This window comes from Pelophylax lessonae (genome assembly GCF_965119305.1).
Source record: "Pelophylax lessonae genome assembly, chromosome: 8".
Classification (NCBI taxonomy): Eukaryota; Metazoa; Chordata; class Amphibia; order Anura; family Ranidae; genus Pelophylax; species Pelophylax lessonae.
The window spans coordinates 63,353,117-63,379,462 of record NC_138775.1 but is presented as its reverse complement, the minus strand read 5'-3'; the positions used below and the strand labels follow the sequence as shown (position 1 = coordinate 63,379,462).

The window sequence follows — 26,346 nt, the reverse complement described above, 5'->3', positions numbered from 1 at the left end:
GTTAAGCAAAGACTTTTGGAGGATGACCTGGTGTCAAGAAGGGCCCGCAAAGAAGCCACTTCTCTCCAGGAAAAACATCAAGGACAGACTGATATTCTGCATAAGGTCCAGGGATTGGACTGCTGAGGATTGGGAGAAAGTCATTTTCTCTGATGAATCCCCTTTCCGATTGGGGCATCCGGAAAAAAACCTTGTCCAGAGAAGAAAAGGAAGGCTACTATCAGTCCTCTGTCATGCCAACAGTAAAGCATCCTGAGACCATTCATCTGTGGGGTTGCTTTTCAGCCAAGGGTGTGGGCTCACTCACAATTTTGCCTAAGAACACAGCCATCAATAAAGAATGGTACAAAAACATCCTCCGAGAGCAACTTCTCACAACCATCCAAGAACAGTTTGGTGATGAACAATGCCTTTTCCAGCATGATGGAGCACCTTGCCATAAAGCAAAAGTCATAACTAAGTGGCTTGGGGAACAAAACATCAAAATGTTGGATCCATGGCCAGAAAATTCCCCAGACCTTAATACCATTGAGAACTCAATCCCTAGGTCAATCCCTAAGAGGCAGATGAAAAAAAAAACCCACAAGTTCTGACAAACTCCAAACATTGATTATGCAAGAATGGGCAGCCATCTGTCAGAATGTGGCCCAGAAGTTGATTGACAGCATGCCAGGGCGAATTGCAGAGGTCAAAAAGAAAGGTCAACCCTGCAAATATTGACTCTTTGCATAAACTTAATGTAATTGTCAATAAAAGCCTTTGACATTTATGAAATGCTTGCAATTATACTTCAGTATACCATAGTAGAATCTGACTAAAAGATATAAAAACACTGAAGAAGTAGACTTTGTGAAAATTAATATTTGTGTAATTCTCAAAACTTTTGGCCATGTTTGGGAGGGGGGGGGGGGGTACCTATTCCAACTTACGCTTGAGCCACCAAAGTTCTCCTCTCCCCCTCCCTCCTTGCAATCTTCTGGGACACGTCACAGAAGATTGCCTGACCAATAGGGAGGCGCTGCGCAGCTCGCACATTCACAGTGCGCACCTGGCTGTGAAGACGAAAGCTGTCACACCTGGGTACCCACACTTGCAATGCTGGCGCCGCAAAGAGGAGAGGGAGAGAAGTGAGGCTTCAGGCGGCCACATCGCTGGACCATGGCACAGGTGAGTGTGTGTTTATTAAAAGTCAGCAGCTACACTTTTTATAGCTGCTGACTTTTGATAAATGCAAAAATAAGTGGAACTCTGCTTTTAAAATGTCCCCTCCCCCGTTCTGTCACTGCGAGGGTAGTGGGCGGATACTGCGAGGGCAGGGGGTGGCGTCCCCTCCTCTCTGACAGAACGGGCAGGCGGGGATAGTCACTGCGAGAGGAGGGCACCCACCCCTGCCCGACCATCACTGCGAGGGGAGGGGGCGGTCACTACAAGAGGAGGAAACCTGCCCTCACCCACATGTCACTGCGAGGGTAGGGTGTGGTCACTGTGAGAGGAGGAAACCCGCCCCTGCCCGCCTATTCTGTCACTGCGAGGGGAGGGGGCGGTCACTGCGAGAGGAGGGGATCCATCCCTGCCTGGCCGATGACTGCAAGGGGAGGGTTTGAGAGGAGGGGGTCAACCCCCTGTCCACCCATTCTGTCACTGCAAGAGGAGGGGGCCGCCCCTGTCTGCCCATTCTGTCAGTGGCTCAGAGCCTGTACTGACAATCCGTCCTACCTTGCATGGATAGGGGACAGCCGATCTTCTCCTCCCGCCCCTCTCCAGTGTGCACCACGGGAAGTGTGAATAATCACATTCAGCTGCTTAGCTTCACCCTTCCCGCTGTGCACACAGGAAAGAGGCAGGAAGAGAAGAAGCAGATCGGCTGTCTTCTATCTGTGCTTCTGAAGCTCTTTGAGGTAGGAACGACTGTCAGTGCAGGTTCTGAGTCTGAGCTGTATGGGAGTGTACTGCTGATGGGCACAGATAGGCAGCATTGATGAGCACTGATAGGTGGCATTGATGAGCACTGATAGGTGGCACTGATAGGTAGCATTGATGATCACTTATAAGCAGCATTGATGAGCACTGATAGGCACCAATAATGAGCACTGATAGGTGGCATTGATGAGCACTGATAGGTGGCATTGATGAGCACTGATAGGTGGCACTGATAGGTAGCATTGATGATCACTTATAAGCAGCATTGATGAGCACTGATAGGTGGCACTGATAGGCACCAATAATGAGCACTGATAGGTGGCATTGATGAGCACTGATAAGTGGCACTGATAAGTGATAATAGGTGGCACTGATAGGCAGCATTGATGGGAACTGATAGGCAGCATTGATGGGAACTGATAGGCAGCATTGATGAGCACTGCACTGATATGTGGCACTGATAGGCAGCATTGATGAGCACTGATAGGTGGCACTGATAGGCAGCATTGATGAGTACTGATAGGCAGCACTGATGAGCATTTGGGCATTGATGAGCACTGATAGGCAGCATTGATGAGCACTGATAGGCGGCATTCACGAGCACTGATGGGTAGCACTGATAGGCAGCACTGATAATCAGAGCCCTGATTATAAGTGTAAACAATGTACTGACAGTCTTCCTGGTTAAGGGCTCTCCTTTCCTCACACAGACACAGCGTGGGAAGAAAGGAGTGCCGATAACCGACAAGTCAGTTTACATGTGATCAGCTGATCACGTGGTAAAGGGCCACTGTGATTGTCTGAAGAACACAGCAGTCAAAGAGCATGCTAGATGCGCGCCCCAGCAGGTACATGGGAGGTAGGATTCTGGGGGGGGGAGTCCATGGATGCTCTCCCAGAACTGGAAGCCCAGAGGTCGGATGGAAGGGGGGGTGTCAGGGGGGGCTCTTCATGGTTTCTTGCACTGGGGCCCTGAAGGTTCTAGTTAAGCCTCTGCTGGGTGGGCTGAAAATGGATAAGTATATACATCTTTCTTATACAGGTTAGTGAGCATAGGTGTTAGGAGGTGGAGGGAGCATTTTTAAGACTAGTTAGCCTTAGCCTGGAACTATACTCACCTTCTCAGTGCTGTGGTGTCCCAGAGCTCCTCAGTTGGTTGCCTTCTTCCTTCTGGGTACTTATCTGTGGCCATTTTTATTGGCTGGGCCAAGATGACAACCCTCAGACGTACAAGGGACTTTAATGCAGAAGGGACATAGTATGTCTCTGCTCTATTAAAAATCCTGCCTGTTTGTCTTTTTTTTTTTGTTAAAGTTCCGTTTTAAAAATCTTTATATAGGCTTCAACGTTTATGATTCCAAACTATCACACTCAAATGACATTTGTCAGGTTTCCTTGAGTTGAAGATAATAATATACATCATATGACAGCTTATTACAGATTATAGCACCGTCTGAATGGCTGTTCCAAATGCAATGTGACGGTACGGCAGGTTCCTACACATCACAGTTTGGCGAGTGCTCCATGAGAATGTTTTTCATGAGAAGAAGTGAGCAAACTGTGCACAGGAGCATGTTTCTACATGGGGCGTCCCTGCCCCTGACCACAAGCTTCTTTGATAAGCTCTGCAGCGGCTGGACCTGGAATGCTGCCTCTTTGGCTGTAAATGTCTCTTCAAAGACTGAGGAAACCTGTTGATCCCAGAAAGATTCTGGCAGCTGCTGCATGTCTCCATGTGCCTGAGAAAACAAAGGTCATTCTTTTTCAAGCCACTCTTATCTGGGAAAACCTTCCCTCCCCTTTAGAAACAGCATACACAATCAGCAGAAAAAGCCAAATTCATAACAACCCATTGTTCCAAGCACAATGTACACAGAATTCATGCCTAGCAACAGCATATAAACTTAGAACCACCAGCAAAACAAGCCAGAAATTAATTTAAAATACAGGTAGTCGACCAAAAAATTGTGATTGCAAATTCAGATGTCTAAAGCCTCGTACACACGCAACGATTGTTGGCCGTGAATTTTCGGCCAACGTCCGATCGGCCGATTTTCGGCTTGTTAGTATGATGATTCCGACAACCGACTGCGACTTTTCGGCCGAACAAAATCTGGTGTGCATGCTATAAAATTTTTGTTGGCCGTCACCACAATGGCCGATTTTTTGTCAGTCAGTACAGATTTCTGCAGACAAACATCAGATGAGCAAGACTGGGCATGCTCAGAGAAGAAAAAACACACGGAAAGTAAACCAGCACATGACATCACTTCTGAAGTTGGTTGTTGTTGGCTGAGAAAATTTGTGTGCGGTCTAGAGCACATTTCAACCAACACAACAACACTGGACAAAAGACGGCCGATCGGTCGGCCAACAATCGTTGCGTGTGTACGAGGCTTTAGACTGAGCCTGGGTTTACAATGATGCGGTGCGAAGTGGTGTGATTGTACATGCAATTTGGAGTGCCAGTGCGGTGCAATTCTGCTGTGCCAATTGTGCTTTTGAGATGCAATTCTGATGTGAAGCGTGAACCAGGACTTTATCCTGAGAATCAGTATCTAGTTGACAATAAGTCTGCTGAAGTGCAGAATCTGGTCCTAAGTAGACGACCACTTTGGTTAGGCTGGCCATACAATATACAATTTTCCTTTAGATTCACCAAAATCATATATTATATGGTCAAACGTAAACACTTTCAATTTTTATGCAATCAGGTTGGCCCTTGTACTACATTGTGTAAGGTAAATCTAAAGGAAATGGAATAAGAACATTGTATAATGTACACTCCAGCTTAAAGCGGAGTTCCGGCCACAAAATTGACATAATCGATTTTGGGCCATCCGCTTGCTATTGGTCACCTGAAAAAGAAATGGATAGTTACGATTTTTTTTTGTTTACTTACCTTTTTATTGAAAAAAACACCTTTCTTCCACTTCCTCCCTCTGCGGCCGCGGCCCGCGCCGTCACTTCCTCTTTGCACTGATTCCTGGGAGCCGAACGTCATCGCTCCCAGGAATCAATGCGCCTGCACCGGCCCCGCTCGTCACTTCCGATGCGGCACCTCATTCCCTGCTAAACAGCTTCTGGGCATGCCCAGAAGCTGTGCAGGGATGACGCGACCGCACCGGAAGTGACGAACGGGGCCAGTGCAGGCGCATTCTGGGAGAAGAGGACACAGAAGAGGATGCAGAAGAGGATGCGCTGGCTTCAGCTGCCCACATCCGTGATGGCAGCGCTGGAGAAGAAATTTTCAAGGTAAGTATTTCTTCTAAAAGGTAAGTGTGACCCGGGACAGTACAGGGGCTACCCATTGTGGAATGTACAAGCCCTGACTGTCCCGGGGGTATTTTTATTGAAAAAAAAAATTTGTGGCCGGAACTCCGTTTTAAGTTATGCAAACCTTTAGGCCTGGTGAATAATAGCAGAAGCATTTTGATGGTGAACTGCCAGAGAGTATCCCAATGGGATACATCCAAGAAGCGCTGGGACTTCAAAATTTGAAGATAGGACAATCATTTGGAGCGCTCACTGCCTCTGCTTAGGCAGCACGCTTACTAATAGGGCTATGGAGGCCCAGAAAGTGACTCAAAGCATAAACCAACGGAATGAGTGCCAAATCAAGAGCTTAACGAGTGAAAAACTTTTTTAAAACCACGTGCACACTGGGTGTTTTGCACGAGATCCCACTGTTTAGGTGTGGGCAGAAGGCACAGGCGTACCGTCCAGCCCCAAAACCAGCAGCCTATTAAACTCTTTGGGGATTATTTACTAAAGGCAAATCCACCGTGCACTTGGAAGTACAATCACTGACTATCTGAGGGGGACATGCAAGTAAAATAAAAAACAGCATTTTTGCTTGTACATGATTGGGTAATAGAAATCAGCAGAGCTTCCCCTCGTTTCAGATCTTGCCCTCAGATCTACAGCAACTGCACTTCTAAGTGCACTTTTAATGCACAGTGGATATGCCTTTAGTAAATCAACCCCTATGGGAGGCTGAAAGCTGCTGTGGCTGGACAAGCCTGGAAGGTACACTAAGTGGTACTAACATTTAGCCCTCGTCCACATCCCGGCGATTTAACATGCAATTTGACATGTCAAATTGCATACCAAATCGCAGCATATTGCCGGTAACGGCACCGTCCGAATCGGTGCAATGCTGACTGATTTCCAAAAGTAGTTCTTGAACTACTTTTGGCAACTTCGGGGGTGATTTCAATTGACATCTGTGCATGAACTTGCACAGATATCTTTCAAATTGCCCCCTAACTCGCAATTAAATGCGGGTTTGAAATTGTGCGAGTTCAGCTGAGCTCACACAATTACAAACCCGCCTCCAATGTGAATGAGGGTTTAAAGCAGCATGCAGTCTGAATTCCAGGTATTCATCTCTAAACACATGTTGCACTAAACTTAAGTACTGCTCTGTGCACCGTCTAGTCCCAGCAGCTGTCAGCCTCAAGTTTGAAACGCTACTGGCAGCAGGGCAGGACAGTGCGCCTGTACCACCCATAAACGCCAAAGCCTCATGCACCAAGCCTAAATGCCCAGTGTGCATGAGGCTTTACACATCAATTAAAGCAGAGTTTAGAATTCAGTGCAAACCTACATCCAGAATGTAATTTCCTAGTATTGGATAGAATGGGGAATGGGTAAAACCCATGGCTCCCACTGCCTCAGCAAAGATTGAGAGCAGAGAGGGGAGAGGGGAGAGGAGCTGCAGCAGGTGGCACAGTGCTGGATCGAGTGAGAACCCTGGTAAGTATATTTTGGAGGGGGGGAGGGGGAGGTTTATAGGGCAATACTGCTACCTGGACATTTTCTACATGAATGCAGGGAATGCATAAAGGTAAAAAATGTCATGCCTTTAGAACCGCTTTAGGTGATACCCTTTCTTTGGGGGGGGGTTTACTAAAACTGGAGATTGGAAAATCTGGTGCGGTTCTGTATAGAAACCAATCAGTTTCCAGGCTTTATTGTCAAAGCTAATTGAACATGCTGAAGTTAGAAGCCAATTGGCTGCCATGCTGCAGCTGCACCAGATAGGGAGTGCTCCAGTTTTAGTAAATCTCCTCCTTATTGGCTAATTCGAAATGCAAGCTTTAAAGTTTAATTTAAAAAAAACAAAATCAGCACAAGAAACGTTACAGAGGACTGAAGATTTCCACTATGCCAGCCAGTACCAGCATGGGACATTTTGCATTAGAGGAAAGTAACATCCCTTTTGCTGATTTTGTTAAAGCATTTTTTTTTTTCAGCTTAAATATACATTAGACTGACTTATGAGACATTTGGGGAAACCAAAGCTTGCTTCTTTAACTACTTGCCGATTGCCCGTTGCAGATATACTGCGGCAGGCTGGCTCGGCTGCACGAATCGCCGTACCTGTAGGGCGATACGCGGGAGTGATCCTGGGGGCGCGCGCCTGCTCACATTAGCCAGCGGGAAGCTGACTCGCGGGGCCGGCAGCCACCGGGTACCCACGATCGCTCCCCTTGGAGAGAGAACGACGGTCTGCTGTTGTAAACACATCAGACCGTTGTTCTCTCAGGAATCAACAGAGAGCGCCTGTGATCCTCCTATTTAGGATCACAAGTCTCTGTGTTGATTCCACAAGCTCATCCCCCCCACAGTTAGAAAGCTCACATTTAACCCTTTAATCGCCCTCTGAGTTAACCCCTTCCCTGCCAGTGTCATTATTACAGTAACAGTGCATATTTTTAGCACAGATTACTGTTGTAATGTCACTGGTCCCCCCACGAATGTTAGGGGTCGGATCTGTCGCAGTCCCGCTAAAAATTGCAGATCGCCACCATTACTAGTAAAAAAAGAAATAAATAAAAATGTCATAAATCTTTCCCCTAGTTTGTAGACGCGATAACTTTTGCCCAAACCGATCAAAATATGCTTGTTGGGATTTTTTTTTTTACCAAAAATATGTAGTAGAATACAAATTGGCCTAAAATAATGAAAAAAATTTGATTTTTACATTTTTTTTATTAGGAATGTTATATAGCAGAATGTGAAAAATATTGTTTTTTTTTTCAGAATTGTCGCTCTTTTTTTGTTTATAGTGCAAAAAATAAAAGAAAAATGGCAGAGGTCATCAAATACCACCAAAAGAAAGTTCTACTTGTGGAGAAAAAAAGGACATCAATTTTATTTGGGTACAGCATCGCACGACCGCGCAATTGTCCGTTAAAGCAACGCAGTGCCGAATCGCAAAAAAATGGCCTGGTCATTAAGGGGTAACACCTTCTGGTCCAGAAGTGGTTAAAACAAATGAATGCCAAAATGAAATGACAAAAAGAAGCCGCTGTCATTTTTACCGCACCTTGAATCAACACTAACCTAGCAACACCAACATTTTTTACATGCTTTTCTGTGTACTAAAAAAAAACACAATAGTATCATCAGAGCATACCTAATACTACCACAATAAAAATATATTTTAACCTAAAAAGACTACACTTGTTTACTAAGAGTAAAACCTCTTACAGGCTGGACTGGAGATTCATTTATTACAAACATGCATGGTGTAAACACGTTTCTTCAACAACTGGACAGCACATGTGCTAGAAGCAATTACGAATATAACCTCAAAACATCAAAATCTCAGAAAAAAAAATATACAAAACAGGTTAGAAATGCGCAACACATGATTGTCTGCTCTCCATTATCCCAAACAACTGTTGAGAAATGAATCAGGTGGCAACTATCCTCAAACTAATGGCTTTGAGCAAAATATGCAACACTAGTTTCAACCTGTCCTAAACATACAAGAACAGAGTGTGTAATGCTGAAATGCAGCAATCGTGTTCAAGTGTCAGTTATATATTCCATAGCAGTCAGCATGATCACTACCTCCAGAATTACAGTTTTGGCACAAGTATGCTGGGCAAGCCCGGTGCAACCCTCTACCCAATACCAATATGTTTCTGGCTTTTTGTACAGCAGATCAGCAATTATGACAAGGAGGTTCTCCAAATAAAGGGGGGAATTAGAGGGGATATAAATACCAACAAAAAGTATTTTTTTTATTTTTTACTTTTTTATTTAAAATGTCACCTTTAAATAAGGGAAAATAAATCTTGTGAATGGCTAGCTTACTGCACAGCCCATGGCCAGTATCTTACTATGCAACACACTGCACAGCAAGGTGGCTAAGTAGATAAAGGGACACGAAACTGTGCTTTAAAAAAAATAAAATAAATAAATACCTTTTCAGCCCACAAAGGCGTAACTAGAACCTACAGGGCCCCAGTGCAAGAAACCATGAAGGGCCTCCCTGACCCCCCCTTCAATCCAAGCTCTGGCTTCCAGTTCCGGAAGGGCGCCCATGGACATCCCCCCAAGAATCCTGCCTCTCACGTGCCCCCTGGGGCGCGCATCCAGCATGCTCTGTGAATATGTTTCTGGCTTCTTGTACAGCAGATCAGCAATTATGACAAGCAGGTTCTCAAAATAAAGGGGGGAAATAGAGGGGATAGAAAAACCTACAATAATTATTTTTTCTTTTTTTTTTTATTGAAAATGTCACGTTTAAATAAAGAAAAATAAATCTTGTGAATGAAAAGCCTACTGCACAGCCCATGGCCACTATCCTACTATGCAACACACTGCACAGCAAGGTGGCTAAGTGGATAAAGGGACACTAAACTGTGCTTAAAAAAAAAAAAATTCAGGTACATTTTAATAACTTACAAAAATAACTTTTCAGCCCACAGAGGCGTAACTAGAACCTACAGGGCCCCAGTGCAAGAAACCATGAAGAGTCCCCCTGACACTTTTATGGGCGGCAGGAGAGGTGCTCCCCCCACCGCTTCCTGGTTGTTTTCTCCACTCACCAAAGCCGTCGGTAGCGGGGAAAACTATCTGGTCCGTCCATGTCCCAGGCAGGAAGTCGAGTGAGGGCAAGCTGGTCCCCACTTGACTCCATGGCCTTGGAGGACCAGAGTGATGTCATACATCGCTTCCTACCAACGGCCTTAAAGGGGCCATTTTTTTCATGCTAAAAAAAAAGAAATTTTTTTTTTTTTGTTTTGAAGGGTAGATGTGAGATCAGAGGTCTTTTTGACCCCAGATCCCACATTAAAGAGGACCTGTCCTGCTTATTTCTTTTTACAAGGGATGTTTACATTCCCTTTAATAGGAATAAAAGTGATCGATTTTTTTTTTTTAAAGGGACAGTGTAAAAATAAAAAACAAAAGGTAAAATAAATAAAAAAAATTAAAAAATTTAGGAGCTCCCCATCCCACCGAGCTCGAGCGCAGAAGCAAACGCATACGCAAGTCGCACCTACATATGTAAACGGTGTTCAAACTACACAGGATCCTTTTTTTTTTTTTTTAGGGTAACAAACGCTTTAGGCTTTGACAAAAAGCCTGGAAGCGGATTGGTTTCTATGCAGAGCTGCACCAGATTTTGCACTCTCCAGTTTTAATAAATCAATCTCTATGTGTCCGTCTGAACTTGGTAACTGTCACTATCTGTATGGGATATGAAAGTAGTCCATATGTTTGTAAAGGTGAACACTTGGTGCTCCAGTTTCCCTCCTCGGTTACTTGGATCATGGCCAGTAGTTTATGTGTGATTGTGGTTGGACATTAGATTGTAAGGTTCTACCAGGACGGGGAGCATGGATCATGTTCTTTATAAAGTGCGCTTGAATATGCTGCCACTATATAAATAAACTGCTGCTTGCTGGTAGAAAGTCAGATTTTTCTTCTACAAAAGACTGTTATAAATATTTCACAGCATGCACTGATGATCAGAGCAAAAGTAGATGCTGTACAAGGCAGTGCCTGGCAGCAGCCCTAGCACCACCTCTCTACTAAGTGCTCACAGCTAAAAACTGCAGACTTTGCAAACCCACCTTCACAGCTTGTGTGCGTACAGAATATTCTGACAGATCTACATTCAGCCTTTATTCAGGTTCAGTTAAAACCAGATGAGGCCTTTGTCAAAGATTTAAAACTCTAGCTAGCAAGTGATTAAAAACTGATGAGAAGTTTAGCCTAGGCTCATACACATGAGCGCTGGGCCTGGAAGCACATCCAACATTTAATATACACGTAGCCCTGCTGAGTATCATTTTTTCAGCAGCAACAGAAGCAATGTTAATAAATGGGCCTGCAGCATCGGAAGCAACCTAAATGCTGTAGGCAGCATTCTTGCCAGCATACCACAGTGTCAAGTGACATGAACACTTCACTGAGCACTTATGTGTACTGAGACATTTAGTTTAATACACATATACTTGGAAATACATGTCAAGCCTTCCTAAATAATGTGTGTTTTTATAAAACCTTATAATTTCAATATCAGGTCACTGACCTAAAATGGCAATCAAACACAGAAACACAATTTAATCCACATTTCACTTTATTTTCTAAATTAATTGGTACAAGATCATTCTTGCTTATACTGCCCAAGCATGCATGGTTATGTACAGGGATGTCATTCCCAGTGCAAGTCTTATCTCAAGCAAAAAACAGCAACATATATCAAACCCACCAACAGTTTCCCAAAAACTGTTGGTCAGGGGGATCAGCATGGTACCCTACCGCCATAATGGGTGCACATTACAAAATCAGCCTTATTCACCAATGGTATTGTACAGTATGCCCATTAGAATCCAATCATGAGAAAAACATGTAAGTTACCATTCTGGACTATTCATTCAGAAATTAATACTTACCTGGCTTTTACGACGGCCTTCTTGCTTTAATACTCTAAGCCAGATCAAGTATGCAGGTAAAGACTTCTGACTTTTCTAATCCGTATACTTTTTCTTGGTTCATGAAATGATTAAAGCCAGTGAATGGGAACAGCCAGGTTCCTAGCATTTTCAGATGGTGAGCAGTTATTGCAGCCCCCATCCTTCTCTAAAGACAGGTTCACTTTTTAAAGTTATCAGAATTTAGAAAGGAAATACATGTTCTGAGTATAAAGTTATTGCTTCCTGGAGCAAATTATAAATGTGAGATTTTTTTTATCCTAAAAGCCACTTACAATTAACTATTAATATGAAGATTAATAAATTATCACAATCTTTTCAATCCTCAGTCAGAGATTCGGTGGAGCGCTCATAATTAAACATACAAGATAAAACATGCTCAATGTGAAGACACAAAACCTTTTTGTGTAAATCCTCTTGTCTGCATGCTATGACTACCTTGCACACTAGACTCTGTACAAATATAGATAAACAACACATTCACTCATAAGCAGTGTTTATAGCTGAATAGGTAGGGGTCACCATACACATTACAATCTGACCATGTGCGTAACACTCTCTGACCATACGTGTAACAATCTGACCATACGTTCATCTTTAGATTTACTGCATGCATTACAATATGACCATGTACGTTATAATCAGACTATACGTGTTACAATCTCTGACCATAGGCCTTACAATCTTTGACCATAGGCCTTACAATCTCTGACCATAGGCCTTACAATCTCTGACCATAGGAGTTACAATCTCTGACCATAGGAGTTACAATCTCTGACCATAGGAGTTACAATCTCTGACCATAGGAGTTACAATCTCTGAACATAGGCCTTACGATCTCTGAACATAGGCCTTACGATCTCTGACCATAGGCCTTACAATCTCTGACCATAGGCGGTACAATCTCTGACCATACCCACTACAATCTCTGACCATACCCACTACAATCTCTGACCATACCCGCTACAATCTCTGACCATACCCGCTACAATCTCTGACCATGCCAGCTTCAATCTCTGACCATAGGCCTTACAATCTCTGAACATAGGCCTTACAATCTCTGACCATAGGCGCTACAATCTCTGACCATAGGCACTACAATCTCTGACCATACCCACTACAATCTCTGACCATACCCGCTACAATCTCTGACCATGCCCGCTTCAATCTCTGACCATAGGCCTTACAATCTCTGACCATAGGCCTTACAATCTCTGACCATAGGCGCTACAATCTCTGACCATAGGCGCTACAATCTCTGACCATAGGCACTACAATCTCTAACCATAGGTGGTACAATCTTTGACCATAGGCGTTACAATCTCTGACCATAGGCGTTACAATCTCTGATGATAGGCGTTACAATCTCTGACCATGAGCACTACAATCTCTGACCATGCGCGCTACAATCTCTGACCATACCCACTACAATCTCTGACGATACCCGCTACAATCTCTGACCATGCCGCTTCAATCTCTGACCATAGGCCTTACAATCTCTGACCATAGGCCTTACAATCTCTGACCATAGGCGCTACAATCTCTGACCATAGGCGCTACAATCTCTGACTATAGGCGCTACAATCTCTAACCATAGGTGTTACAATCTTTGACCATAGGCGTTACAATCTCTGATGATAGGCGTTACAATCTCTGACCATGAGCACTACAATCTCTGACCATGCGCGCTACAATCTCTGACCATAGGCATTACAATCTCTGAACATAGGCATTACAATCTCTGAACATAGGCCTTACGATCTCTGAACATAGGCATCACAATCTCTGACCATAGGCGTTACAATCTCTGAACATAGGCGTTACAATCTCTGAACATAGGCGTTACAATCTCTGAACATAGGCGTTACAATCTCTGACCACACGTGTTACAATCTGACCAAACGCTCATCTTTAGATTTTCTAAAACCATGCAATATGATCACTTATCTAATCTAACCAATCAATCTGTATTTAATAAGGCAGGCCTAGCGCTATATAGTTTATGGCAAGATAGGGAGATAGTACAATCAGATTGTGACATGTGTAGTAAGCTTAGGTTATTTTGTTATATGTCCATTGACTAGATGACTTATAAAAAGATCTGAATAGTTTGCATCAAAATATTTACAGTTGCTAGTTGCTCAAATACCATACAACGTATCCTTTGTATGCAAGGTCCTAGAATCAATATTCCAATTCTTTTGACTGTTTACAAACACACAGGATACAATGTATTCATAGGATTCTGACAGCTTTGCAGTAACTTTTCTAGTTCCATATTTTTTGGTCTCTGGACCCTCTCCAGGATCTGACACTTGTACTCACAGATTTCTCTAAAGAAGCTAAATATAGAGGTAGGAGAATATAAACATTGTAGAACCTTTGCTATATGCTGCAAGATAGCAAAACACGAGCATGCTTCATATGCACTGCGGATTAAGAACTCAAAGAAATGATTATTTTCTCTGACATGTTTAGGTTATAACAACTGACAAGAGATTACAGGGGAAATTAAACTAGGTTTGGCTCCAGCGACTCTTTAGAACCATTTGACAGGTAAAGCCTTGCAAGAGATTTGTCCAGGCAGGTCTGCTTGAAAATGTTCTCTTTTTGTCGTTTTGTGGAGTGACAAGCTGCAAATGTCCACTGCCATCCAAAGGAAAACGCAGCGCCTGCTGAGTTTAACACATTCCTGGGTATAGGAATTAGACTGCTAGTAACACCTGCTATAGTACAAGGCTGGAATATTTCACTAGTCACTTCTAATCAGTGAACAAAATCACAAAAAAAAATCTGGAAGCACAAAAGTTGTCCTGTATTTCAGAATATTGATGTAGTCGGTTATCCATGTATATTATCATATTGAATATTGAGGTTGATTGATGCATTCAATAAAATATGTTAAAAACTAAATATATTTAAGCAACTGAATAAAGAACACACTCGTCAGTAATGCTTAAGAAAAAAAAAAGAAGAAAACTTGTACTGAAGAAAATACAGAGGCTGCTTCCTGCTGAAAATGAAAGTTACTTGGCTGTTCTCTGGTTTGCTGAAACAAGCATGTAGAAAGTGAAAACCCCTGATCTGTGTACCTGTTCAGGGCATTGAAGCCACTGACCAAAAAAGGGGGCATTGGAATTTGGGTAGGCACCCTTGCCATAGAAAATTCTATGTGAATGATGGGTAAGGTTGGATAGGCACCCATGCCATAGAAAGTGCTGAGTGAAGGATAGGTAATGTTGGGCCCGGAACCCTTGCCATAGTAATTGCTACGTGAAGGATGAGTATGGCTCCGGAGGCACCCTTGCCAATGCCATAGAAATTGCTATTAGAAGAATAGGTAACTTTGGGTAGGCACCCTTGCCACAGAATTGCTTTGAGAAGAATAGGTAACATTGGGTAGGCACCCTTGCCACAGAATTGCTTTGAGAAGAATAGGTAACATTGGATAGGCACCCTTGCCACATAATTGCTTTGAGAAGAATAGGTAACATTGGGTAGGCACCCTTGCCATAGAATTGCCATGAGAAGAATATGTAACATTGGGTAGGCACCCTTGCCACAGAATTGCTTTGAGAAGAATAGGTAACATTGGATAGGCACCCTTGCCACAGAATTGCTTTGAGAAGAATAGGTAACATTGGGTAGGCACCCTTGCCATAGAATTGCCATGACAAGAATAGGTAACATTGGGGAGACACCCTTGCCATAGAAATGCCATGAGAAGAATAGATAAGGTTAGGTAGGCATCCTTGCTATGGGAATTGCAAAGTGAAGGATAGGTCAGATTGGGTAGCACCCTTGCCCTGGAAAATGTTATGTGAAGAATAGGTAAGGTTGGGTAGGCACTATTGCCATAAGATTTGCTATGTAAATGATAGGTAAGGTTGGGTAGGCACCCTTGACATAGAAATTGGTATGTGAAGAATAGGTAAGGTTGGATAGGCACTATTGCCATATGAATTGCTATGTGACAGTAAGGTAAGATTGGGTATGTACCCTTGCCATAGAAATTGGCATGTGAAGAATAGATATGATTGGGTAGGCACTATTGCCATAGAAACTGGTATGCGAAGAATATGTAAAGTTGAGTAGGCACCCCTGCCATATAAATGTATAGGTGAAGAATAAGTAGGGTTGGGTAGGTATCATTGCCTAAGGAATTGCTATGTGGAGCATAGGTAAGGTTGGGTAGGTACCCTTACCATAGGAATTACTTTGTGATAGATAGATAGATAGATAGATAGATAGATAGATAGATAGATAGATAGATAGATAGATAGATAGATAGATAGATAAGGTTGGGTAGGTGTTCTTGCCACAGCATTGCTTTGTGGATTATAGGTAAGGATGCACTTCATTCTTTATGTAGAGGCACTGCAACCAAAAGCAACTACTAGAAAGCTGGCTCTGAAGCCACTAGACCAGCAAGACAGCCAAGCAACTAGCATTTCCAGAAAGGGAAGCTATCTTGCTTTCTCTCAATACATAATCATCTCAGTCTACATCTCACTGTCACAACTTTTATGCTGGCCATAAACTATACGAGAAATCGTTCTAACTCATTTTCGAAAAACGAACACGTGAGAGCAAACAATTGTGCCATCATGTAATGACAGATAAATCGTTCAATGGACATAAATGAATTTGTTTCTTGTTAGTTTTTTTCACATATACCTAGTGCAAACAGTTTGGGCGAGAAACACATTAACCTTTCAATTTATCCTTTGTTTGGCAGAAAAATTCAAAACTTGTTCTTCGTTTTTTCGGCTCAAAAACCTCACAACCGATTACTGATTTGTCCCCATTAACTGGCCGAAAAACAAAAGAACTGTACAAATGACCTAATTTTGGCCGATTTTGGTATAGTGTATGGCCAGCACAAGACTCATGGACAGGCAGCCCAGGACCTCTGCCTGGGGGTCCCTCTGTCCATAGTGGAGAATAAAGCAGACATTATGGACTCAGTCCAAGATATAATGGAACATTTCAGTCTCCTTCATTTCCTCTCTGTATAGAAAGTTGACCCCAGACCCCGGGGACCATTGCCCACTCAGACACCAGGGACCATTCCCCACTCAGACACCAGGGACCATTGCCCACTCAGACACCAGGGACCATTGCCCACTCAGACACCAGGGACCATTGCCCACTCAGACACCAGGGACCATTACCCACCCAGATCATACACCATACCTCGCTGGCTTTGGCTGCAGTCTTCACCTCCAAAGTTAAATTGACCCTCCTGACGGTCAGGTAGAAGGGGTAATCCTTCGCCACCATGGTGGCTTCGGGGCTTTGGGTGGTCACAGTGGATCCTGAGCGGGGATCGGTAAGGTGAACGCTCAGCCTCAGCTCCAGGGTGCTGCCGGAGTGCGGCGAGCCTGTGCAGTCCAGTGCTGCGATCTCATCACCCGGACTGAGAGCGGAGAGCAGGCAGAGAGAGGAGGGAGGAGGGGAGCTCCGAGGATTATGGTGTCAGCAATCGAAACACTACACCACACTGATCGCTCAGATCCCTCCTCCACTCTACACTGACACCAGACAACCTGCAGAGCCAACAACTACTCTGTACACTGACTATTACTCTGTACACTGACTACTACTCTGTACACTGACTATTACTCTGTACACTGATTACTACACTGTACACTGATTACTACCCTGTACACTGACTACTACCCTGTACTCTGATTATTACTCTGTACACTGACTACTACCCTGTACTCTGATTATTACTCTGTGTACACTGACTACTACCCTGTACTCTGATTATTACTCTGTACACTGACTACTACCCTGTACTCTGATTATTACTCTGTGTACACTGACTACTACCCTGTACTCTGATTATTACTCTGTGTACACTGACTACTACCCTGTACTCTGATTATTACTCTGTACACTGATTACTACCCTGTATACTACCCTGTACACTGACTATTACCCTGTACACTGACTACTACACTGTACACTGACTACTAAACTGTACACTGACTATTACCCTGTACACTGACTATTACTCTGTACACTGACTACTACCCTGTACTCTGATTATTACTCTGTACACTGACTACTACCCTGTACTCTGATTATTACTCTGTACACTGACTACTACCCTGTACTCTGATTATTACTCTGTACACTGACTACTACCCTGTACTCTGATTATTACTCTGTACACTGATTACTACCCTGTATACTGACTATTACCCTGTACACTGACTATTACCCTGTACACTGACTACTACCCTGTACACTGACTATTACTCTGTACTCTATTACCCTGTACACTGACTATTACTCTGTACTCTATTACCCTGTACACTGACTATTACCCTGTACACTGACTATTACTCTGTACACTGACTACTACCCTGTACACTGACTATTACTCTGTACACTGACTACTACCCTGTACACTGACTATTACCCTGTACTCTATTACCCTGTACACTGACTATTACTCTGTACTCTATTACCCTGTACACTGACTATTACCCTGTACACTGACTATTACCCTGTACTCTATTACCCTGTACTCTGACTATCACCCTGTACACTGACTATTGCCCTGTACACTGACTACTACCCTGTACACTGACTACTACCATGTACACTGACTACTACCCTGTACACTGACTATTACCCTGTACACTGACTATTACTCTGTACTCTATTACCCTGTACACTGACTATTACCCTGTACACTGACTATTACCCTGTACACTGACTACTACCCTGTACACTGACTATTACCCTGTACACTGACTATTACTCTGTACTCTATTACCCTGTACACTGACTATTACCCTGTACACTGACTACTTCCCTGTACACTGACTATTACCCTGTACACTGACTATTACCCTGTACACTGACTATTACTCTGTACTCTATTACCCTGTACACTGACTATTACCCTATACACTATTACCCTGTACACTGACTATTACCCTATACACTATTACCCTGTACACTGACTACTACCCTGTACACTGACTATTACACTGTACACTGACTATTACCCTGTACTCTGACTATTACCCTGTGCACTGACTATCACCCTGTACACTGACTATTACACTGTACACTGACTATTACACTGTACACTGACTACTACCCTGTACACTGACTACTACCCTGTACACTGACTACTACCCTGTACACTATTACCCTGTAATCTGACTATTACCCTGTAGACTGAATACTATACCTGGACACTAATTGTACTGAGAGGGACTCCAGTCCAGTCCCTCCTGCTAGGTGCCTGGGGAGGGAGGGATTACTTCTTGCAGCTTTGACAGGTAAAGTGTATCCAGAGACAACACTTTTTCAGAAACTCAGGATATTGGGTGATGGTCCTAAATAAACCAAAAAGTACTTTACTGAACCATAATGTAGCAGTTCTTTTCTAGTTTTTTGACAGGCAAGGGTTAGGACTCCTGCCTGGTCTCTATCTGTCCCAAGACACTTGAGTACTGTCAGTGATATTTTTTAGCACTAAAGGCTCACATGGGAACTTTTTGGTATACAAAATAAACTGGGGGCATATTTTTGAGATAGGGATACACATCTGCTGCGGTACAAGTCACACGTTTGTATGCGGGTGTACGCCTCGCCACTTGGGGTTACACACTGAGTAAGGCAATGCGGGACACTGCATGTAATTCACACCAAAATTGCAGCGCATTCCTGTGTGAATTACATGCGGTGTCTCTGGGGTGCGATTCAAGTCATGGATTTGTATGGCTCAAATCACATTGCATTTGCACCAAACCTGTGCAGGACCTTTTTTTGTCCACACCAGAATCGGATCACATGGGTGTTCACATCCATAGGATCTGCTTCAGCAAATCACACTGCGTTTTGAAAACCGATTTCGGTGTGTCCTTAACTCAACATACACTCTGCAATCTGTTCGCATTTACAAGCTGCGATTTTGATGTACTGCGGATTTGCAGTAAATTCTCGGTAAATACGCACCGCATCTAGTGTGACCCTAGCCTTAGGCTGGGTTCACACTATGCAATGCCAGACATCACATTGCTGTGCAGATCACATGTGCGATTTAAATTTAGCCATATAGTTTGTATGGCTGAAATCCCATTCAGACCAAAATGGTGCAGGGCCCTTTTTCTTGGTCCGCACTGGAATCAGATCACATGAGTGTTCAGACCCATGTGATCCGATTCCCATCCAATTTCACAGTTCGAACTGTGTTCTGGAAACCGATTTAGAGGGTGTCATTTAACTTTACAGCGACGACCGCAGCCTGAAAGTAGTGGCAGAGAGAGAGAGAGTAGCAGCAGAGAGAGAGTAGCAGCAGAGAGAGAGTAGCAGCAGAGAGCAGCCTGCAAGTCAGATGCGATGCGGGAACCTGCATAGGAATCGCTGTGGTTCCTGCATTGCTAAGTGTGAACTGAGCCTAAATCAGAAGAAAAATTCCATATGAGGACCGATCATTCGATTTTCGTATAGTGTGTACACAACTTTCAACATCTGATACAGACTTTCCAAACTAAAATTTCCAAAGGGGCAAACTCCAAAATTTTTCTTGTACGTGAACAGAACTAATGATTTTCATTTAATATGTACTGTTTCGTATGGTTTAAGTAGGAGGATAATGAACTAAAGTATTGCGCATGATCAGAAACAATAAACAATAGTAAAAAAAAAAAAAAAAAAAAAGCCTTTGTCGTTCGAGAATTTTCATACAGTACCATCCTCAGTTTCAACCAGCTGTAAAAAAATCAAGGAGAACCGGAAGAACGTTTGTCTGATTTTCTCATACTGTGTACCCTGCTTTACACTGCTGCCTAAAAACGCAGCATTTTAGGAAAACAGGCTTTTTTAATGATGTAAATTCAGACCATTGTTTTCAATGTGCCTGTTCACACAGGTGTGTACCAGAGGCGTAACTAGAACCTTCAGGGCCCCGATGCAAGAAACCATGAAGGGCCCCCCAGACCCCTGGCCGGGGCCCTTCCCTTCAAGCCCGGGGCTCTTCCCACTAATCCTGGGGCTCTTTAATCGCATTGCATGGCCTTTTATTATGGTCCCGCATCAGGATCCTTTCACAAGTTCTGCAGTGGGCCCCCTTCCTGCAATCTTGGGGCCTCCCCACAGTGGTGAAATGCCAGGGCCCGGTCGCAAGTGTGACCTTTGAGATCCTAGAAGTTCACCCACTGGTTTGCTACCGGGCCCCCTGGAGCATGGGGCCCGGTAGCGATTGCAACCCCTGCAACCCCTGTAGTTACGCCCCTGGTGTGTACACATGAGCTGCATATAGATCAGCATCGACAAGTCAGAAATCTGCGTTGCTTGTCAGTATTTTTACATGCATACATACGCATGTACACACATATATGTGCCACATCCCTGGAATAAAATAAAGCTAGAAAATTTTTTATGTGACTGTATGCGTATGTGCCATACAGCCCATCCTCGCTCGCATGTTAACAAACTCCTAAAGAGGAAGTAAAGTCTTGAAAAAAAATTCCTTTTTGTTTACCTGCAAACTAAATACACAATGTGCTAGTATGGAATGCATACTAGCACATTAGATGACACCTTCAAACGAAGCCCGCGTCGTCCCCGATGGAGGCCACATCCATCTTCACCCTCCTTCCTTCCTGGTCTGCAGACTTCCGCTGTGCTACTGGCCGAAGCCACGTGACCTCACTCCCACGCATGCGCGACGAAGCCACCAGTCACGGAACAGGGCTCTGAAGAAATGGCACGGGCGGACGCTCCTTCAGAGCGCATGCGCCAATGGCGTCATTAGCTTCATGCAATGTAAATATCTCCTTAACAGTGCAAGTTTAGGAGATAGTTACAGCACCTATAGGTAAGCCTTATTGTAGGCTTACCTAGAGGTACAAACAGTACATGGGGGTTTACAACCACTTTAAAGACGAGATTTCCCCTACTTTGGAGAGATGTCCTCGCCAGAACAGGAAGGGAAAGGAAATCCTCCCATTGGGACACAGACAACAAATAGAAAAACACAGACCTGTCAGGGGATTTACCCATCTCCTGCTTAGTGATGGGCTCCGGCCTGTTCGGATTGTAGTCCTAACCCACCTGAGTAATCCCACCAGGAAGCCTTCACGGCACATACACAAGCTGCCTATGATTGGTGGTGTGCAGTGTCGGCTTCCTGGCGGGATTGCTCAGGTGGGTTGGGACTAGGATCCGAACACGCCTGAGCCCATCCCTACTCCTGGTTTATCCAGAAGTTGTTTTGTTTTTTTTAAAGCGGTAGTAAACTCAAAGAAAAAAAAAAAAAAAACCCTGCAAGACAAAGGCATAATGAGCTAGTATGCATTGTATATTAGCTTATTATGAAACACTTACCTTAGAACGAAGCCCCGACACGGATCCCCGTACACCGCTGTGGGAGCGGACATGATCCCTCGGCGTGCGCGCGGGAGTCATTTTTCGGCAATTCTCGGCAAGGAACTCTGAAGTTCCGCCGGACCTTCAGAGCGCATGCGCCGCACGCGTCAGCGGCTGCATGCAAAGCACATATCTCCTAAACCGTGTAGGTTTAGGAGATATTAATTGTACCTAGAGGTAAGCCTTATTATAGGCTTACCTGTAGTTAAAAGTCAAAAAAAGCCGTATACTACCGCTTTAAATTGGCTGTAGATACACTTTAAAACATGATTTGCTGCTCTTTTTTCCAATTTGTGTACAGAAGCCATACACCAAACTAAAGCCGCTAACACACTATTCGTTTTTTATTTCGTTCAACCCAGCGGAGCCGCTATACTAACCATGCGAGGTTAGTTCAGCAATCTCCCCTGCTGAGCTGTTGTGTTCTGACAGGGCTGCTCTGATTCCCCGTAAAAAGGCTGCACCACTTCTGCCAAAGACATGCCTAAGACCCCATTCAGACTAGCGCGACTTGTCAGGCGACTTGTCAGCCTGACAAGTCGCGCTCGGTCGCTCGCCATTGATTAGCACAGGACCCGTTCTAATAGGAGCGACACAAGTTGCTCCGACTTAGAAAAAGGGTCCTGTACTACTTTGGGGCGACCTGGGAGCGACTTGCATTGACTTCCATTATGTGAAGTCCCTGCAAGTCGCGCCGAAGTCGCGACTTCACAGGTCGCCCCTCGAAGTCTGATCGCCTCAGTGTGAACCGGCTGCAAAGGATTTCTGGTGAAAAGAAGTAAAGAGTCCCTGCCACTGACTACTAAGTGCGGGTTGAAGACAAGGACAAAGCGCAGGCCTCTCCCCCCCAGCATAGATGGTGTAAACTGTGTCTGAGCAGAGGCCGGTTAATGCCCCACTGGAGAATCTTCTGCCCCACTGGAGAATCTTCTGCCCCGGCCAGCCCCAACCGAGCTGCCCAAGCTCCCCCCAACCTCCCCCTGCTGGCCAGGTCAGAAACCTGGAGAGTATCAGGTGCAGGGCTTCAGCTTGGAATGGGGGTCAGGAGGAGGATTGGGAAAGTGGGAGGGGGGCCGGGTCACTAAACCATGGGCCTCTGGTTTTTACTTGCCCCCTGGGCCGAAAGTTGCCAGGTCTGCCCCTGGAAGGCACCCCTGCCAGAATACTCCGATCAGCGCTCTCTGCCATTGGCTGAAAGCGCTGATCAGGAGTCGGTCGGATGCTGGAGTTAATGGACTCTGCTGTTCTTTTTAACCCAGCCACCTCCAATCCGCCTAAATGGAACAGAATGGTGTCCTCTTCCGGTTCTTTTTAGGGGGCCTGATTGGAGGCAGGCCTGTATAAACAGACACAAGTCCATAGTTTTACTTTTTCTATCTGACCCCGAATAGATATGCAGATCTATAGTTCTAACTTTACTTGTTGCGTGCTGGTTTCATTCAGGGAACTTTGAGTTAATTGTTACTAACTAGTAACTTGCTAATTACAATTATTGTCTTAGCATCTGTAAGTCATGTTGAACAAGCCAATATGAAGCCTCCATAACCATGTCAATGGGATTTCTGGCTTACAAAATTACTTAAGCCTTTCCCACAGAGAGCCCAGGTGTTATTCACAGCTTTTCTGCTCTCTGAAGGGGGGCTATTGTGGACGTGTGAATTGTTTAATGGCCACATTATGAATAAACTCACTTTTTGTGCCCAATCCTTTATCTCATTTACATGACTACAACCTACCTGTGTGTAAATGTGGGAGCTGTGTGTACAGATTGGGAGCTAATGCCCAGCTACACATGGAGACAAAGCAGCAAGTTCAGTTAACGCTGATCCATAAAAAACTAAAATGCTTTTTCCTGACCTGTTAGTTGGCATCAGTTTAATTTAAGGTGACCACATTTTTAAAATGAAATCCGGGGACATATATATATATATATATTTGTTTTGCAAATGGTAAACTATTTTAGAAGCATATATTCCTCAATTGATATATGCAGTGTATGCCCCCATTCACACTGGGGCGACGCTACTTCGCACCGCGACCTCCGAGGTCGCGGTGCGAGCAGCGCGCCGCTACCTCGGAGCAGCCGCCACGGACTTCGTAACATTGAAGTCTATGGCGGTCGCCTCCTGGTCGCCCCAAAGAAGCTCCGGACCCTTTTTCTGAGTCGGAGCGACTTGTGTTGCTCCTATCAGAACGGGTCCGCAGCTTCCCTATGGGAGGCGACCTGCGGCGACCTGTGAGGCGACCAGGTCGCCTCACAGGTCGCCCCAGTGTGAACGGGGGCTTAGTGGTATGTGTTTATGGAATGATTGTATGATATATACTTTATTTCTCACATTTTGTCCATGGGATAAAAAAAAAAAAAAAAAGATACTTCCTAGAATTTTTTTGGGTTATATCTACCAAATACTAAGAAGATAAGATAGAGAAAAAACTTTTCAATGCATATTTAGTTTTTTTTTTCTTACCAAAGAATTTTGGTTTAACAATAACAATATAAATTAACAATTCAGAACAGTAAAAGATTGCATTGTAACAACACGTAGGATACCTTCGAACATAAATGATCAAATATTAAGAGCTAACTGTTATAAGACTACAAATGTTAAAGGAACAGTTAGGCACTGTAACAATTTAATCGAAATGAAGTTTTTACAGTGTCAGGATTAAACCGTTCTCGAATGGTTTAACCCCAAAGACTGTGTTCCAACGTCGATCTCCCAGCCGCGCCTCTGGTTGGCTGAAAGCAGGCAGCTGACACTCTCAGCCAACCAGTGACTCCCAGGTATGTTTCTTTTTTTAGCCAGTTTTATGAATGGGAGTCACTGGATGGCTTAGAGCAGTGATGGCGAACCTTGGAACCACAGAGGTTTTGGAGCCACATTTCCCATGATGCTCATGTACTCTGCTGTGTAGTTGAGCATCATGGGAAATATAGTTTTAAAGCATCTGGGGTGCCAAGGTTCACCAACACTGGCTTAGAGCGTCAACTAACCGCTCTGCAGACTACTAACCTCTGGAATCGGGACGGGTCGGTGGTTGACACACACTTGACAAGCAGCTTCTTCCCTCTCACTCTCTCATTTACTACTTTCCCGGTACTACTGAGCATCATCACGTGGAAGCGTAGCGTGCTTCAAGGTCAAGAGTCAGGAGGACCAGGATTCATCTGTCCTCCCTTAAAGTTACAGCCGGCCTCCCTTAAAGTTACAGCCGGCCTGGAAGACCCTGCACTGCAAGCAGGGCTCCAGTCCCTGTGACAGTGGGCGCTGTTTTGTTCAGGCTGAAAAGGGAGGTATGTAGGGAGGAGGCGGCAAAATTCAAATCCAATCCGGGTACAAAAACCGGGGACAGCCATGGTGCGGAACAGTGTCTTCAGTCCAGGGACTGTCCCTGGGACCAGGGACGTTTGGTCACCCTAGTTTAATTCTTCTCATCAAAATATTCCCATACTGTCCAATGCAAGTGATTACTGTTAAGCTTGCCATACATTGAATGAAATTTGACCAGTTCAGCAGGGACCAGCTCAATTTCAATCAATGCTAAGCAGTTTCCGCTCAACAGGAGGGACGTGTTAGAAAACTATTCTCGATCAGCCAACTAGCTGCAGCTGCTTATCAGTAGCGGGGGCTTAGATATCCCAGCTAGGGGGCTACACTTTGTTTGTTCTTTCCACTTTGTTAATCTACTGGCTGAACGATAAAAAACTAACAGTATAGGAACTGCTCTATTCCTAACAAGAGCAGAGCAGTTGAATTTTTAGAAGTGCGTGTAAAGTCAAACCTGGCAACAGTGGTCCAGAGGTATTTTTTGCCTTATTGTGGACAAAAACTTCCTGGGCATGTGTCCTTAAAGCAGAAATAAAGGCAGAGATACTCCCCTTTCCAATGGTCTCTACAGTGCCAGAATCTTCTCCTGTGGCAGATTTTGGGGCTCCTCATTGGTTGGAACAGGACCTTCACACAGCGTTGATCTGGCCGAATAGACACTACATGTCTCTTCTGCAATAGAAAGTCTGCCTGCTCACAGCAGGTAAAAGTGGAACTTTAGTTCCAGCTTAAAGATTACATTTAGGTAAGGACTTTTTTGCATAGTTACATTGGTCCAGCTTGGCCATACCTGTCTGATGACATCACATCTAAGATGGTGACACCCAGCTGCAGGCAGTTCCAGGGCTTTTGGATGTCTACACAAGGAAGGCTTTTACAGGTAAAGAATATGCCTAAAATGCTGTACGTAAAATGTACACACTTTATAATCTTATGGGAAAACTGTTAAAATAAAT

General features: G+C 44.2%; 1 protein-coding gene across 6 annotated transcripts in view; it reads right to left on the bottom strand.

Annotated features, from left to right (window-relative positions):
• The window catches only part of ARHGEF3 (Rho guanine nucleotide exchange factor 3), a 563,072-nt gene that overhangs the window by 54,015 nt on the left and 482,711 nt on the right, over window positions 1–26,346 (bottom strand). The window contains exon 1 of one of the 6 annotated variants that reach the window (XM_082266506.1): window positions 16,857–17,172. The exons of the other annotated variants lie outside the window; for them this stretch is intronic. Within the exon in view, the coding sequence (XP_082122632.1) occupies window positions 16,857–16,943 (87 nt within the window). The 5' untranslated portion in view covers window positions 16,944–17,172. Of the gene's footprint in view, window positions 1–16,856; window positions 17,173–26,346 lie in introns of those variants that run through there. 6 annotated transcript variants of the gene reach the window in all.